A 19,485-nucleotide genomic window follows, 5' to 3' on the forward strand; every position below is an offset into this window, starting at 1 on the left:
CTGCTCATCAGAACAGTTTATTCATATTAACCCCTTACTGTATATCGTTAATTATGGCACTCTACTTGTTGATATTTTCCACCAGGGGACTTCAGAAATTTTACTTTTAAATTCTGTCCACCATCATCCTCAGCTCTTAAGAAAAAAGTATTCTTTCAAATGTTCGAACGGTAAAATATTTTCGTTCTCCATCTTCATAAAAACAACACCAATCAAAGTAAAATAGACTACCGGTATCATTGCACTCCTAGTTCACTCACTGAATGTATTGATTTGGAGCTGTCAAAATCTACGACAAAATCTTCCAGGTGCTTGCAATCAGTACACGTGATTTCCCTGAGGCTGTCCTCATCTTCCAAAAACAGCAAGTGGCACTACGAACTTATCTGTTTCTCTGTGTGTCAATGACTGTCGGTCACTGACATACGTAGTTCATGCTCGATTGTTTCATTCTGAGAAATTCACTTACAGGAAAGAAATATTTGTTTCCGAAAAAAAATACATATATTGCAGTTACTTATCCGAAATATAACGCGAAAAAAGTAACGCAAACTAGGTACGTTACTTAAAAATTTGTCACGCGTTACCGTTACAGTTACTTTGGAAAAAATGTAACGCGTTACTAGGAAACGTTACTTAAAAAGTAACGCGTTACAAGTAACGCGTTACTTGCGTTACGTTACTTCCCAAGACTGGGTTAGGGGGGCGGTCTTTCGGACTGAAGCCCGTTCCCCAAAGCTACGGAATGTCTGCAACAAACGAAATATCTATTATTTATGCCTTTACTCATAAACTTTAAGCTCCCGTCAAATAAAAATTACGAATGTTTAAAAAAACTAAACATTAGTAAGAAACCCTTCCCAAAATACTTTTCTAAATCCGCCACTGATTCTCAGTATAAAATGATTTTTAAAGTTGTATCCGGAAGATTATTGCTAAACATATAAACGAAACGAAATATTAGTTATGCCTGTACTCATAAACTTCAAGCACTTCCCAAATAAAATTAGGACTTTTTAGGAAACGAAACAATCAGAAAAACCCCTCCTAAAGTACTTTTCTAAATCCGCTACTGATTATTTGTATAAATTGGTATTCAAGGTTGTGTAAGGAAAATTATTGCTAAATCACTTCACAGCTACAGTATAACAGAAATGTGGAAGTACGGTTTGACGGATATATTGAAAAACGTACGTTTTGACGGATAAATAGAAAAACGGGCAAGTTTAACTTTTGCGCTAGAAGCTAGAGTACTAAAAGCTCTTAGAAATGAAACGCGGATGACAAACTAGAGAAGAAAAAAGATGTCGATAACTCAAAAGTTAAAATAAAGTTAAATAGCCTCTAAAATTACCCTCAAATACTACACTCTTCATGTTAGCTTTAATTCGTAAAACATGTGCTCCATCCATCTTGATGGTGAATTTCAGAGCGAAATATCACATTCAGGTCATGGAATTTTTATCTAACTATAGAATATACTATAAGAAAGCTATTTAGATAGAAAAATCATGAAGTTGAAAAAAGCCAAAATTTCCAAAATTCTCGTTTTTTCCCCAAAAAAGCCGGCTTTTTATGTAAAAAAAACATCGATTCAAAAAAGCCGGCTTTTTTGCATCTCTATAGAAGAGCGAATAAAAAATAGATAGGTCGAGGAGAAAACTAATGAGAGAGTGTTAGGAAGAGAAACTGGTTGGGACATTGGCTAAGATGGGAATGTATCACGAGGGACGTGCTAGAGGGTATGGTGGTAGAAAGAGAGGGAGGGGCGAAGGAGGCTACAATTAACGGACGATATCAAAACAGAAAAATCGTACGTGAAGACTGTGGAGCATGGAAGCTTCTCAGTTGCTGCAAGTGACCTGCCAATGATGGCTGAATACATATGATGATAAAGTTATATATATATATATATATATATATATATATATATATATATATATATATAAAAGCAATTTTTGTGATACTCTCAACAGGCCCACAAGAATACTTTAAATGTATATTCTTCTCATGATCCTGTTCTTTTATATGCTGAAGATACTACAAAATAAATAGGGAAGAAGGTGGATGATATTGAGAGCATGCTGCTGCTTGGAGAATTGAGTTTAAGCTTAATATTTTTAGTAACCGATTGGTAATTAGCACGTATGCTAACCACTTCTAAGTAAGGAGTAAACACTTAATCTATTGGTAATCTTAAGTTAATTATTCATTATTTTGCTTAAAATTTCTTTCTTATAAATTATCTCATCCACAATACCAAAATATCTCATAGCTTGTTACTTCTATCCCAGACAACATCTAATCATAATTTTGAAATGAAGTCGTGTTTATCTGCAATGTCACTGGCCATATTCCTAACAACCTCATCCAACTCGGCATGTGCCAACATTCGAAACACATTCTGCCTTTATATATGCGAGGTAAAGTTGGTAAGAAACTAGTTTAGGAACTTAAGATCTATTATACAGGGTGGTATGTAACTCCACCGACAAACTTTGAGAGGTGATTCCTTATATGAAATGAAAGAAAAAAGTTCTAATAAACATGGGACAAAAAACGTCTCCTTTCAAAGTTATGAACCGCCCAAAATTCACGTTTCGAAACGCTCTGCCTTAGAAACTACAGGACAGATCCCAAGCGGTTTAAGGAATTACAAAGGAACTAGTATGCACTCTATCCAAATATCTATGTTCTACCGTGGTCCGTTATCGGCGAAACGAACTGTAAGAAGGAAGTTGAGGTATAGGGATCTTCCTTTAACTACTAATGGCGCGTTCATTTTGCCGATAACGGAGGATGGTAAAACATGGATATTTAGATAGATCGCATACTAGTTTCTGTGTAATTTCTTAAACCGCTTGGGATAGGTCCTATAGTTTCTTAGGCAGGGCGTTTCGAAATATGATTTTTCGAATTTTCGGCGGTTCATAACTCTGAAAGGAGACGTTTTTCGACCTATGTTTATCAGAACGTTTTTCTTGCATTTCATATAAGGAATCACCTCCCAAAGTTTGTCGGTGGAGTTACCTACCACCCTGTATATTTGCGTAAGAAATATATATGAAGCATAATGCTGAACTTCCTCTTTCGCAAACGAAAACGTGTTTCTCATATGCCTAGTGTTCAACATTACAGATGTTCTAGTAATTATTGCACACAATTAAATTAACTTACCACAGTTCACTACACACACACACACACACACACACACTTAATCACAATTTTTGGTTTATACAATAAACTTCATTCTTGTAGTACGAATTAAAAAGGAGAAAACAAAACACTTGCACAAACAATTGGGCTGATGAAACAGATCGTGACTGCCAAAGCGTGCACGAATGCTATAGTGATGCTGCAAACGTGAGTTCATATCTTACGAGAAAATGGCATGGGAAGTAGAGATGAAAAAAAAAAAAAAAAAAACGGCTTTTTTGGGAAAAAACGAGAATTTTGGAAATTTTGGCTTTTTTCATTTTGATGATGTTTCTATTTGAATAGCTTTCTTATAGTATACTCTAAGTTAAATAAGATTTCATGACCTAAATACCATATTTCGCTCTGGAATTCACCATCATGATGGATGGAGCATATATTTTATGAATTAAAGTAAACATACAGTACGTAGTATTTGAGGGCAATTGTAAAGGATGTTTAACTTTATTTTAACTTCTGAGTTATCGACAATTTTTTCTCTTGTCTACGTCATTTCTTTTTAGTCATCCATGTTTCATTTCTTAGAGATTAGTAGGCCTACTCAAGCTTCTAGCACATAAGTTAAATGTATGTTTTTCAATATATCAGTCAGAGCGTACATTTGTCAGTATAACTGTCAGAGCGTACTTCCACATTTTTGTTATACTGTAGCTGTGCAATGATTTAACAATAATTTTCTGGATACAACCTTGAATATAGTTTTATACAAATAATCAGTAGCGAATTCAGAAAAGTATTTTGGGAGTTGTTTCTCTGCTTAATGTTTGTTTTTTCTAAAATTTCCTAATTTTTATTTGGGAGGAGCTTGAAGTTTATGAGTATAGGCATAACTAATATTTCGTATTGTTTATATTCAGCAATAATCTTCCGGATACAACCTTGAAGACCATTTTATACTGATAATCAGTGGCGGATTTAGAAAAGTATTTTGGGAGGGTTTTTCCATATTAATGTTTAGTTTTTCTAAAAATACCTAATTTTTATTTGAGGAGAGCTTGAAGTTTATGAGTAAAGACATAACAAATATTTCGATTGTTTTAGAAATTCCATAATTTCGGGATACAGGCTTCAATCTGTAAGACATTCCCACCCTAATCCCCTTCACAAACCCGTCACTGCTGGTAATTAGTAATAACAACGATTTACAATTTAAAAACGATAAAGGAAGTCGGCCAGGATTCACAGGATACGCACTATCTCTACATTCACAGATGGAATTAAGAAAAACTTTTGTCAAAATGCTCGAATTCGGGGTTGAATCCCGGACGTCCCGATAGAAGTGCAAAAACTAACCACTCACTCATGATTGTTGTGCAGTTGTGCTTAACTTAAATATATTCTCTCTCTCTCTATGGCTTATGGAATCCCAAGGTTCAATGCCGCGTTCACAAAAGCTCTCCACTGACTTCTATCCTTAGCCAACTGGATCCAGTTTCTACTTTGTATTCCTATCTCTGCGAGATCCATCTTGATACTGTCCTTCCATCTGCCCCTCGGTTTTCCTAATGGACGTTTTCCGATTGGATTTCCAGTTAAAACTTTGAAAGCGTTCCTACCTTCTTCCATTCTGGCTACGTGACCTGTCCACCTGAGCCTCCTATACTTGATGACCGTAACGATTTTTAGTAAACCGTATAAATTATGCAGTTCTTCGTTATGAAGTTTCACCCATTCCCGTTCCTCCTGTGTCCGAATATTCATCTCAGGATTTTATTTTCAAATACTTTCAGTCTGCATGCTTCCGTCATCGCAAGCGACCATGTTTCACAACCATACAGAACAACAAGCATAATTATCGTTTTATATATTTTAAGCTTTAAATTCCTCGACAGAATTCGCGACGACAAAATATTTTGAACTGAATAATAACACGAATTTCCTGATTTCAGTCGACATTTAATTTCTTTGTGGATATGATTTTGGTCTGGTAATATTGATTCTAGATATTTGAAAGTATCCACTTTGTCGAAAGTATTATTTGATATTTTAACGCATCCACAATTTGCTGTATTACGATCCCGGTGAACTTCCATGTATTTAGTTATCTCTGCATTTACTTCTCAACCAATGTCGCTGCAAGCGTTTAGTAAGGCCTATGCATTTTTTTTTTTTTTTTTTTTTTTTTTTTTTTGTATTATTCTCCTATTATCCCCTATTAAATTTACATCATCAGCATGCGCCATAACCTGGTGAATACCATTCAGCTCTAGGGCCTGGTTGCTATCTTTAATTTTCCTTATAGCGTACTCCGGAACAATGCTGAATAATAATGGCGATAACGCATCTCCTTGTTTCAGACCATTTTCGACGTTGAAGCTCATGGACAAGAATTTTTCTACTCGGACTTTACTCTGGGATTCATTTAAACATATTTTAATTAATCTAGCTAGCTTTTTCGGTATTCCGAATTCTGTAAGAATTGTACAATACTTCCCTCCTATCCGAGACGCCAACCTTTTTAAAATCAATAAACAGCTGATGTGCTGGGTAATATATTCCTATTTCTTTTCGAGTATTTATCGAATACATAGTAAATGTCTGGTAGATAGTTGATCGATTTCCCTAAATCCACACTGATAATCTCCAATAATTTCATCTGCGTATGGAATCAATCTTGTTAATGGACGTAAAACTTAAAGATTTCATTTTTCAATCTTGTTAATATAATGTTAAGAGAAATGCCTCGCTAATTATTACAGTAAGTTTTGTCGCCTTTCTTGTGAATTGAAACAGTGATTGATTCTTTCCACTCTTCTTAAATGTATTCCATAGGTTTTTTTTTTTTTTTCTATAAGTTGAATTCCTGTCCTTAAAAATTCAGAAACCTTCAGGACTGGGTAAACTGTGATGGTGGTTATAAGCCTAGGAAACCACACGATAAGATGAACAGTCTATTGTACGCATATGATCCATGAACAGAAAATTCGGTACTTGTCCGATTCTAAACAAGCTTAAGGAACAGTCAGTGCATTATAAAATTCTGAATTTTACCGATTTTGCAGATCCGAAGCACCTGATAGGTGGTAACAGATTATTACGTATGTGATCAATGAATGAAAAATTTGTTCGAAATATCCATACAATGTATATGAAAGTTAAAACTTAAAAGTTTCAAGAATGTGCAGAACCACCCGAAACCAAGCTCTTGATTTGCAGCCTTTAAGATTACCATATAAATGTATTTCCCTCATGTTTTATTTTATTTTGTATTAAAAAGAGGGTGTGTGATATTTTGAAGTAAAAATACTATACACAATTTTACTAGTTATTTGTGTACAATTTTTTAAAATAAAAGTACTTAGTTTTGTGTATAAGAGGTTAAAAAAATATTGCATCTATTGGTTAATCCTTAGGAATTCATAATGTAAATATGTGAAGAATTTAAAAAAAAATCTTTTCGAAATTCATGGTTTATTTTAGGTTTTATATTATTACCTACATCAACCACTAATTAAATGAGTTTTAGTGCTGTAGAGAAGCGAAACAAAGTCTGCTTTATCAATTTAAAGCAAAATTTTGAAAAAAAAAAGGAAGCCCAAAATTTCCCAAGGAAAAAAGCGAAGCAGAAAAAAACGAGCTTTTTCCAAAAAAGCCGGTTTTTTTCGAGCCCTTGCATCTCTAATGGGAAGTATATTTTATATTGGAAAACATTATTTCTATTTCTTTCCAGAGTGCGTCTTTTAAATTTATACTTGATGAGAGAAAATCAGTTGTTTTGGTGAGGTTGGTGCGAATAAAATGACACTTTGACATCTGGTGAAAAGCTCAGCTCAGTAACACAATATGAAGATGGGTTAAGGTGTAACGTCACCAAGCCTGTACACGATCAACAAACAGGCTGGGGTACTAAGGCAGTGAAAAGGTAGGCGTTGTAGAACAGGTAGTTTGAAGGTGCACCATGGTGAACCCACAATTGCGAATGTATTTTGTATACGACTTCACAATGGCATCTATACAGCAAGCAAGAAACAGTGCATTTGTGCTAGGAATGGCGAATGAACACACAGTTCGTCCGTGGTTAGTCAGATTTCGTTCCGGTAATAATATTGCAAAATAAGTTTCGTGGGCACCGCCCAACATCACGCTCGGATGAACTCCTGAGAGACACCGTGGAAGTAGACCCTCGAAAAAGTGTCCATGCAATTTCAGAGGAGTTAGCCATACACCATACTAGTGTCGTTCCTCGGCTCTGTGCAATCGGTTAAGGTAAACACGTTGAATTCACGGATGCCATATGAGCTGACACCGGCCAGCAAGAATCGCCATCTGTGGAGTCCTCTGAGTGTAAGGAACAATCGGGAAAATTTCGTGTATCGGATTCTCACTTCAGATGAAAAATGAATCTGCTATGACAATCGTAAAGGGTAAGGACCACGACTGGATCGTGATCAGTATCCAGGCGGTTCCCTAAACTCCCTCTTCACTCACAGGTATTGTTACTGGTATTGTAGACTGTGGTGGGAGTCATTCAATATGTCTTTATGAGGCGAGGTGGAACTATCAATTCAGAATATTACAGTTCTGAACTCCATGAAATGTACACTAATGTCCAAAATTATTGTCGCGTGTCTATAAATATATTGTTCTAGAAATATAATTTATAACGAATTCGCGCGGTATTTCTTATAATGTTAGTATGTGTGTAATCGGAAAAGACATGTATCTGGCAAATTTCATGTCAAAAGAGTACTAAATAAGAACAATAAAACGAAAATAAAACTTTCTTCTTCATTTAGCAACATTTTGTTTTAGTCATTCTAATTTTCGTATTTATAACTATTTTCCTATGAAATTTACCACAAATATATATTTCCCGATTATACACATAGTATCAGTATTAAAAGTGCCCTGCAACATAATTATCAAACTATATTCTTACAAGAAGACAGTTATAGATATGCGACAATCATTTTGGACATGAGTGTACCTCAAACTTTTCCGCAAGCATCCAGAAATGGTCAACAGACATAGTGTCCTCATGTTCCACAACAATGCAGGTGCAAATGTAGCACAAAGGACGTCACATACTCACCATGAGTTGTAGAACGAAACCCTTCCTCACCCATCGTATTCTGCTAAATTATTCCCTCTAAATACGAGGGCTGTCCAGAAAGTATCAGACATTTTGAAATAAAAGAGTAACAGAATGAAGAAAAAGTATATACATTTGAAATGTACACTCTTAAGCCACTTTTCCACATAATCGCCATGCAAATTAAGGCACTTACAATACCGTGGCACAAGTTTTTCAATATTGTCGCGGTAGAAATGTGCCGCTTGCGATTACAACTTCTGGTTTACACCAGCTTGCAGTTCGGCGTCAGTATCAAACCGTTGTGTAGCAAGCCATGTCTTCATTGTTGGGAAGGGTGGTAGTCGCTCGCCGCCAAATTGGGCTGTATGCAGGCTGATCGAAAATCTTCCATCTGAAATCATCCAAAAGCTCTCTACGCTTGGCCATATGTCGTTGTCGCGAAAATACACACCTTTGCGCTAAGTTTTCTCCGGCGCTTGTTCTAAATCGCGCGCCTTAACTTTCTCAGTGTTTCACAATACCTTCCTGAGGTAATAGTTGTGGCACCTCACAAGAGGCGGGATTTTCTATTGCAGCACACACATTGTAACACATCACAGCAAGCACAGTAAGATCGTCATAGTCCTCACGCTACCATAGCTAGATTTGTACTGAGTGTGGCAATGTTCTGACACCATGATGCCGACTCTAGCCCTGCCCACTGCCGCGATAAGCCAAAACGTCTGGACTTTCTGGAGAGCCTTCGTATCACCTATTTTGACTCGATCGCTTCTCGGGAAGAAATACTTTCCTTGATAAACGGCTGTGTAATGTGCGGTTGAGAAGTTCTTCGCATCGCAGACACCAGGTTGCTTTCTCTACGGAATGCAAACGTTGGCTAAGCCACGGCAAAATTGTGTGTTTGCACACAATATATATCCTACGAAATGTAAACTTTTTCGGGATACCTTTCGTGAAGGTACTTGACCCAAGGCATGTTTTGTATTATTCATTCTGAAGACAATGATGTACGAATCATGAATCCAAACTAATTAGGGTAGTAGAACGTTTCCTTAAGTGCAATGATTTTTTTAAATTTATTTTTATTTCCACTAATTTTGCAGTACATATATCGTTTGAAAATATCCTCTTATGTTCATACTTATTACTCGTATTTCAGCAATTCAAAAAACGTCCCCATGCAAATGCAGGTATCCAGTCTACTTTCCGCTAACGGCACTCAAATAAGTTACAGGAATATCTTCCGAATTTTGCATTCGGAAGCCATGTGTGTGTGATACAATTCGAAATCGTGATTCTCAAGACAATGATGTATGAACCATGAATCTTAGGTAATTCGGTTACGAACAGTAGCGTCCTAAGTGAAACTTCTTAATTTTGATTTTAAAACAGTTAATATTCAAAAGAACCGAATACTTAGGCCTTATCCCAAAGATATTTATTAGGGAAATATATATATACAGTGGCGGATCCAAGGGGAGGGCTATAGGGGCTATAGCCCCCCCCCCCTTGACGCTCAGGTTTACACTGGATAAAATGGGCTTCAATCCTGCTTTACACGGGATAAAAACGGCAAACTATGGTTTAGCCCCTCCCTTGATCATATCCTGGATCCGCCACTGTATATATATATTGGTAACGGACTGGCTGAAAAACTGTGAGAGCGCCAATCTGTTGCTTTGTTGAATCTGAAATAGTCTGAACGGACTTCTTTCGCAGACACCTGACTGACGATGTCAAGAACCAAATACGACGAAGGCCGACTTTCTTGATTTTGGATGGCATGACGTCAGTCCTGCAATCGCTGGACGTGAGTATCAACAATGCCATTTAAATCATCACAAAGAACATCAATAATACTTATCTGTAGCCACTGTGATGCTGAGGATAATTTTCGAAATTTATATAAAGTTCATCCGTGGTATACGAATTATTGGTCCATATTCCGAGTTGTCCATGTGCGATTTTTATTTCTGGGGAGATTTAAAGGATGTACGACTATAATCCACATACCATGGATAAACTTTAAAGAAAAAAATCACGAATAACATCTGCAGCATCACCACACTGTGGAAGAACTGCAGACGGTAGGAACATGCTACAAGGTGCCCAGAAGCACAATAAAATAACGGTACCACTTTCATAACTATTATGATACGTGAGTATGAGTTTGTTACCAAATCTTTATTGTGATAATCGTAATAACGCAGCTGTTTCAATTCATCACTACTTTTATAATGGCCTATCCTGAAGATTCTGATAAGATTATTTGGTGAAATACATGTTTATTATTATTTTGAGCAAGTTCTTGCTAGGTTTTGTGGTCTTGCTAGTACACGGAAATCAATGCCAATTTAATAGTAGTAAATAAAATTACTTTACTGAGTAAGAAAATATTTACTAACCTGTTTCATTTGGTGATTCTGGAATGACTGGGAAGGTCTGGATACGCTGATGGAACAATTATTCGAAGTATTCCGTTGCTCTGTAGAACTTAACCGTGACAAGCTCGAAACACCTGTTAAATCCGATCTTGATGAAACATTACTATATATAGAAGCATTCCAACTTTTTCCAGTTGAAGGGCCTGGGTTGTAGCTTTGTACTTTTCCCTGTGTTGTAGAGGACTTTGATTCGCTTAACACTTGCCTAGAACTCAACAAATTCCTAGTTTTGTTAGTGTTTTCACTATTATGCGGCTTAAAATCTGGTTCTTTATGATACGATTCCTTCACATTAACTACACGACTAATATTTTTCTCTTTCTCTGTATTACTGGTAGATGATTTATTTTCTATGCATCTGATAGGAACACTAGGACGTGAACTGGCACTTACACTGGTAACTGTATGTTCAATTAATTTGGATTGTTTCTGATTTAAAATTGGAACTACACTACACACATTTGGATTTTTTATAGAACTGTTAGCACTAGCACCAAATACATTAGGTTTCTTTTCGGAAGATAATACTGTGGTTATTCTATCACATTGTATAAAACGATCATCACATTTTAATACATTACTCGTGCCACAACTGTTTGATTTTACTCTTGCCTTTTCATTCTCTTCAATTTCAGTCACATTCCAGTCGTCAAATGTAAGGTCAATGACATCCTCGTCATTCAAAACTGTTGCATGTTCGTCTTGTTTCGCACACTTTTTGTCACTATTCTTTAAACTGGTAAAATTACTAATCTTTGTTTCGTTTACTTGTTGATTTTGTAACTTACTGTTCGTAGAATTTTCTTTAGAGATCAAATCGTTCCACGCACTTTTCTGTTCTGATTTTCCTGCAGAAATATTGGCAGAATGCTCAAGATCTCTATCATCTTCATCACTTTCACTCAAAGTAATTATTCTTCGCCTTTTTCTCGTGTTCGAAGATGCTTCTTCTTTCTTCCGTTTCGTGGTTACAGTTCTTTTATTCTCCTTTTCTTCTAAACATTGTTCTGCTACATCTAGAATAGAAATTTCACTTTCTTCTTCATCTTCACACTCACTCTCGTCGCCAACACAAAATGAATCCTAAAAAGAAAACATCAATAACATTACAATTTGTGTTGATAATGTAATATTTGTAACACTTTGATCATGAATATATATATATTAGTATTTTATTTTATTTCTCACGCTACAAAGATAATTGCGCGCATACTAAACAGGCGGCTGAAAGGTAAGGTAGAAGAAATGTTGCATAAAGATCAATTTGGATTCCGGAAAGGAAAAAGTACCAGAGATGCCACTGGGTTGATAAGAATTATATCAGATTAAGTTCTTGATGTAAAGGAAGAGTTGTGTTTGAGCTTCATAGACTGGCAAAAAAACTTTCGACAGCGTCAATTGGACGAAACTTTTGCAAATACTTAAAAAAATTGTGGTCAACTGGAGAGACCGATGGCTCATTCTCAACCTGTACATAGCACAACGAGTCAAGATGCGCTTGAATGAAGGAGAAACCAATAGTGTGGAGATTGGAAGAGGAGTCAGACAAGGATGTAGTGTGTCGCCCCAATTATTCAATATTTACACTGAATGTTTAATGAAGGAAGCATTAATTAGAATTGGAGATTTCAAGATTGAAAGGCAGATCAATAACATGCAGATGATACGGTTATTGTAGCTAGAACCGAAGAAAGATTACAAGAGATGATTGACAAAATAGTTGACAATGGAAAAATATATGGAATGGAAATTAACATCGAAAAATCAAAAGTCATGAGAAATGCGCCCTTCCAAGTTAGAATAGAACAAGAAGTATTTGGAAAGGTCCACCATTTTAAATATCTGGAAAATATTTTGACGAAAGACGCGTACTGCACCAAAGAGATCAGGTCGAGAATTGCCATAGGCAAAGAAGCATTCAAAAGAAAAGATCACTCTTAACTAGCAGCCTTAATATTGGACTAAGGAAGAAATTGGTCAAGTGCTATATAGGAGCATCCGACTTTATGGTTTAGAGACTTGGTCATTACGGAAGTTAAGAAAAAAATATTTAGAGATCTTCGAAATGTGGTCTTGGAGGAAGATGGAGAAGATAAAATACACACAAAGACTAACACAAGAAGATGTTTTAAAACGAATAGGAAAGAAGAGGATGCTTCTATCCACCATCTTTCGTAGAAAGGCTAATTGGATTGGACACATATTGCGAAGAAATTGTCTTCTTCATACCGCCATAGAAGAAAAGATGGAGGGAAACTCAGAAATAGGAAGAACACAATTGATCGACGATTTGAAAAATAGAAGAAAATATTTAGAGTTAAAAGAGAAAGCTGAAAATTGAGAAACACGGAAGAAACATTTCCAGGTCCAAACTGAAAATTAAGAAGAAGAAGAAGAAGAAGAAAAAACCCTGATCAGTACCAGGATCTGCCAAAAGGCAGAATTCTTAGTAATAATAATAATTTTAAACTCTTAATTCTATTTACCTTAATGGTTCAGTATTTGAAAAGCATTTTGGAAACCAACCTGAAGTGTACTCTAAACGTTCAGGCGGCTTACCTAATCCTTTTAATATTCTTTTTTTTTTTCCGCTTTTAATTGTTAAATGACAACATGGTCGACGACGTTCATCTCTAATATTGTAGTTGTCGAAGGCAAACTACTAACTAGAGATGTACTTGAACCTGAACCCACAAAGTGGGGGTGATTTATATATTTCCTGAAAGTTTGGGTCAAGGTAAGATCAAAACCGGTTACCAAAATTGGGAAAGTCTCATGCGTTCCGCTTGGGGGCAGCACTTTACTCAATTTTATTCAAAAATTTAAGCGTGTCCATAAAGTCCGTTGCAACCCCAAAAAATCTGAAACGGTGAGACAGATATGAAAACAGAAAAACATGGCTTTCATCATTTCAAAAGTATAACGTATCAAAGTAAAATAAATTATCCCAGGGTCCCAGACGGGGTCCAACTCAAAATTTTTAAATGGAAAAGGAGGTCAGCTTGCATATCGTATGAAAGTTGGTGTTAAATGAAAGAAGATAAATCACATCAAGTCTCGACTCTACGATAAGCGTGTGGAAAATAGCGATGAGCCAAAGTATCAACATAATCTTCATTGCAAAAGTCTATAGCCACTCATATGAATCTGAAACTGTGGGATGGTGTAAAAACAAAAACACGGATATGTCATTATTTCAAAAATATAATGATTCAAAGCAAGAAAAATGTTCAGGGTTCCTCGCAGGGTCCCAGACGGGGTCCAACTCAAAATGTTGAAATGGGAAATTGGTTCAAGTTGAGTATCGTATGGAAGCTGATGTTAAGTGAAAGATAAAATAAGTCTCGACTCTTGATGATGATCGTGTGGAAACTGGCGGTGGGTCAAAATGTCAATATTCTAGTTTTTTTGTTTTTTGTTTGTTTGTTTTTACACCTGTCTCACTGTTTCAGATTAATAGGAGTGGACATAGACTTTTCAATGACGCTTGTGTTGACATTTTGACCCACCCCCATTTTGCACAGGCTTATCATCAACAGTCGAGACTTATTTCATTTTCTTTCACTTAACATCAGCTTTCATACGATATTCAACTTGAACCCTTTTCCCATTTCAACATTTTGAGTTGGACCCCGTCTGAGACCCTGGAACATTTTTTTATACTTTGAATCATTATAATTTTGAAATAATAACATATCTGTGGTTTTGTTTTTACACCTATCCTACTGTTTCAGATTCATACAAGTGGCCACAGACTTTGCAATAAAGATTGAGTTGATATTTTGACCACCGCTATTTTGCACAGGCTTATCGCAGAGAGTAGAGACTTGATTTATCTTCTTTCATTTAACACCAACTTTCATACGATACGCAAGTTGACCCCCTTTTTCATTTAAAAAATTTGAATTGGATCCCGTCTGGGACAATTTATTTTACTTTGATACGTTGTAGTTTGAAATAATGAAAGCCATGTTTTTCTGTTTGTCTCGCCGTTTCAGATTTTTCGGGGTTGCAACGGACTTTATGAACAAGCTTAAATTTTTGAATAAAAATGAGTAAAGTGTTGCTCCCAAGCGGAATGCTTGAGACCTCCCCAATTTTGGTAACCGGTTTTGATTTTACCTTAACTCAAGCTTTCAGGAAATATTTACATCACCCCCATTTTGTGGGTTCAAATTTAAGTACATCCCGTGTTGCTTTAAGAAAAGGAAAGAAAAGAAAAAGAGAAGCGAAAAATATGCTTTACAAGCCAGCAAAATTGCATACTTTCTCCATACATGCTCTTTTATCACTATTTTTTGATACTTTGCTCTTTTGTCACTTGACATCGGATTTTTATGCACTTAGAATTTATCAAATATGCATGGAACTATGCTGTTAAATTTGTTAAAATATACACTTAATATGCACTAACAAAAAACAAAAGAGAGCACTTTGAAACATGTAGCAAAGTTGTGAGAGAAGTTTTTTAGGTGAAATTTAACACCGAAAGAGTACTTTACCTTTCAGGGGCCTGATATTTACATTTATATATTAATAATGTTTTAAAACTACACACATATAAAATTAAAAGGAAATTAAAAGATCTACTTTATCTTTCGGCATTTTTCACACTCACTGGAACACGATGTCAAAACCTTTGCTAAATATGCTCTTAAGTACTAATACATGCTCATATATGCTCTAATCTTTGAAATATACATTTACATGCAACATGAAACTTCAAATTCGAGATGTATTATGTCACAAACTCCTACCAAGTTTAACAGAGATGCTTATAAACAAATAAATACAATAGGCACTTGCATAAAAATCCGATATCTATTAATATTCATCATTAACCTTAAAGAGAATGGAAGAACATGAGTATGGTTTCCAGTAACTTACAGAAATATATATATATTTTACGTCAAGGTAACCTGTGTTTACAAACGTCGTTCTAAGCTATGATAGAAGAACGTGTATTAGGCGAATATAAACAACTTACGCTAATTGTTATACCAAATGTATGCGATAGAAATAATTTATGTTATTAAGGAAAAACAAAAATAGCCAATTTCAAAGTCAAGAATGCCTGATGTAAACTAATAAAAAGATAGGAAAACAGTTGTACACCTCAACTGGTAGCCTATGTTCTGGACAAGGTTATAGATAATGGTAAAGGTTTTTTCCTGGTCAACTTGTTTTTGTATTCAAGTGGATTAGATGAGGAATTAACAGCTATGCATAAACAACAAATGACACTATCTATTATTATGGTAAGGCTTGCTACCTCAGCAATGTTTAAACCTGTAACTGTAAGTTCAAAATGGGAAGTGGTGTTCCGATTTTAACAATATTTCTCTTTTATTTATACTTTGTAATTTGTATTTTCCTTTTTCTAAAACAAGATAATATATTGTTTCAGAATTAAGGTTTCTAAACAAACATGAGTTTCAAAAAATTCGAATAAATTGGATAGGTAATTGTAACTGTTTGCTGTAAACTAAAATCACAATTAAAACGATCATTGGTAATTTATTATGCCATACTTCATGATACGCGAATTACCTGTTGCACAACTGACAACTGACTAAAATGCAACTTAATTCATAACATATCAATATTACAGTAAGAGCCGGTGTGAAAGAAAACAAAAAGAAAATTCTCCTTTTCTGCAAGGTTTAGTGTGAATAATAACAAAAGGAATTACTGAAATTAAGGATAAAATGATTTAATGGGGCTTATGCAATGAACATTAATTTCTCTAATTTTATTTCACCTTGTCCTTAGAAAAGGGAGAAAGTAAATATAGGGTTAACACATTACTTCTTCTTTTCCACTGTTGTGAGTTCTGAAATAGAAGATGCAACTACTTACAGAGGTTGTTTCCGATCTATGGTGACGAAATTACATATCTCGTGCAGCACCACCAAACAGGAAGAGAAGGAAGCTGAAAGTCTGTGGGCACCTTGGACCATTGACTGTGCGTGACAGGTGTGGTAAGTGCATATTCGGACAAATGCCGCCGAAAATAAGTGCTTATTGGAAGGACTACACAATAGGGTGTATGGGAGAAACGTTTCTTTTCCAAATCTTGTTACCCTTAGTGACCATTTTTGGCCAAATGTGTTTAATATAACATAGAAAAAAAATTAAATCGATACCTCAATTTTTTTGAGGTGCCGCTATTGGCTTTAAACTCGAAAACAATGATAAAATCGTAGATTTTTAAAACAATAAGTGAAATATTTATTACTTTATACAGTATTACCCTTAGTAATAATTGTTTTCCAAATAGTCCAAATATAGTGAGGAAAGAAATTTAAAATCGATAGCTCTTGTTTATCGAATGCAACATCGCTTTGACCTGGGAAAAAAATCGATAAACTTATAATATTTGTGTATGGCAGTTGCCTCCCCCGCAACTCAATTATCGAAACAAGTGGATTCACTTTACTCAGACATAAAAATCTGTTTGAGGTGAATTATCACATTTGAGTGCTGTGCTTCTGCTAGTTTGATAGCGTTGATGCGTGATACTTTTTTTTCTTTCTTGATGCTATTGTTTACACGCCTGTGGTTTTCTCCATATATTTTTGTGAGTCCGCAATTGTTTTGCTTGTACCAACATGGAATTGGAGAATAAGACTCGGTTACGGTCATAGAACGCAGAAAACATTATTCACGATGTTATTGGGTCTCCAGAAGAGTTAACTTGTGTTCAATTGCCTACAATAGAAAGTGTGCTGAAACAATTCCTGTGGGAAAGGGAAACAAAGAAGAGGAATTCCGGCTCTAGAAAAGATCAGCCAGCCAAGGACATTGCTCACATAGTTGCTTTTAAAATAATTCAAGTTTGGAAGAAGTCATCTACATGTAGAAAAGCTAATTTAAGTCAACAAGGAGTTGTTGCCTTAATTCTTCAATATCACGAAAAGTTCGTCTGCTCCTAAAATCAGTGAAAAAATCAAACCCCACATGTGATGCTAAAATAGTACAATTTTAAAAATTTGCCAGAGAAACTATTTGATATTGCTTGGTATAAATGTGTTGATCTACTAATTCATTGTAAATGTGAACAAGAAAGAAGAGTGCCAAAGTTAGAAGTGCCATTTTTTCTTGACCAAAGAACAAAAAAAGGAATGATTATAGGAGGAATAGACAAACGTGAATCTAAACGGCTTATTAAGCGGTATGAAAGAGCTTTAAAAAAGCTGAACAAACTTTACCACGATTTAAAAATGTTCAGGTTCAGATAAAGAATTCCGTCCATCTCTAAGAATTGAAAAAGATACGAGTCCACCAACCAAGTAAATGATAGTTAAACTACCAACGTTCGCTTCTGCGGTTTGCAGGTCAAAAGTGTCTGTCCGTCATGCTTCTAGCTTCTTCACTTTTAGATGTGTACTTGGTCACTTCTCAGCAAAAGGCAAAAGATGATCCCAACAAGATTGAAAGGGAGAAAAATAAAAATCATGAAAACTGTAACTGAAGAATCCACTTCTTTTCTAAATACTTCCGAAATTTTGATGGAAGGCAAGATCAAACGCTAGTGTTGAACGAAATACACAGCATATCGCATAGGATAGTGAAGAAAGAAGAACTTGTCGTTTCAGTTCAAGAGCCATAGCCTAAATATATCGAGCACGTATGTTCATTGTCAGAGAGGGGAGATAGCATCAAGTGAGCTATTACTCAATTTTTCAGTGACCAAAATTTTGACATGTCAAAACTTGTTGTTCTAGGCTGTGATGGAACGCCAGTTAATACTATAAGAAAAAATGTAGTAATGGCCAATACTGAAAATTATTTAGGAAAACCACTTCAAAGAATAATTTGTCTGTTGCTCACAAATGAACTTCCACTTACACATTTAACCCATGAAATCGATGGTAAGACTACGGGGCCAAATTCATACGAAGGACAAATTGGAATGGCTTTACAAAACTGCGAGTCCTTACCACCTGTTGATTCTGAACCTGTAGCTGTTCACTGGATTCAGAACTTCAGTGCCTTGAATTTAAGCACAGATCCAAAATATCTTCTGAATATCTGTCAAGCTGTTTCACTGGCCATTGTTCTGCAAGGTTTGGCTAGTCAAAATCCTGGAAAGCTACATCAGGCGAGATGGGTGACACCTGCTAGTAGAATTTTGCGCCTTTATATCGGAACGGAAAATCCGTCAACAGAGCTCAAGATTATGGTTTCCTACATAACGAGTGTTTATGCTCCTGTATGGTTCTATATTAAAAGCGAACCATCGTGCACACAAGGAGCTAAACATACGGGAACTTATGTCATTTTCTAGATCTATGGATTCAGTTTCTAAATCAATCATAGACCCAGTGATAATGCGAAATGCCGAGAATTTACTTCTGGCAATAATGTCGAACACAGACGCGAACATAAGAAGGATCGGATGGAGAAGAATTTTGAAAGCAAGAATATTATTCTTATATGTCAATGTGAGAGAATTCAAAGTTCTTGAGATCAAATTAGACGCAAAAACCTACATTGACATGATAAAGTGGTCTGTCTTGACGGAGCCACCACTAACACAACACCCAAGAAAACATGAGCTGCAACATAGCATAAAAATTGCCGCGGTTGCAAGTGAAGAAATAACAAGTTTTCCTTGCCACACTCAAGCAGTAGAATGCATGATAAAATTAGTGACAGAAGCAGCCAGTTCTGTGTGTGATGCAAACGGTCGCCATGGACTTATTTTGGGAACTTTAAAATCTCGGGAGCGGATACCACAGTTCACAAAGAAATCAGAATACAAATTAAAAACGAGTAACTGAACGT

At 35.7% G+C, this 19,485-nt stretch overlaps 1 protein-coding gene across 6 annotated transcripts in view; it reads right to left on the minus strand.

Annotated features, from left to right (window-relative positions):
• Fancm (FA complementation group M) overlaps positions 1-19,485 on the minus strand; it is a 255,915-nt gene that overhangs the window by 20,339 nt on the left and 216,091 nt on the right. For all 6 annotated transcript variants that reach the window (XM_081735480.1, XM_081735483.1, XM_081735478.1 and 3 more), the window contains one exon: positions 10,657-11,778. In XM_081735480.1, coding sequence (XP_081591606.1) covers positions 10,657-11,778 — 1,122 coding nt within the window. The remainder of the gene's footprint in view (positions 1-10,656; positions 11,779-19,485) is intronic.

Source organism: Thermobia domestica, chromosome 13 (assembly GCF_964235325.1).
Source record: "Thermobia domestica chromosome 13, izTheDome1.hap1.1, whole genome shotgun sequence".
In the NCBI taxonomy this organism is placed as follows: domain Eukaryota; kingdom Metazoa; phylum Arthropoda; class Insecta; order Zygentoma; family Lepismatidae; genus Thermobia; species Thermobia domestica.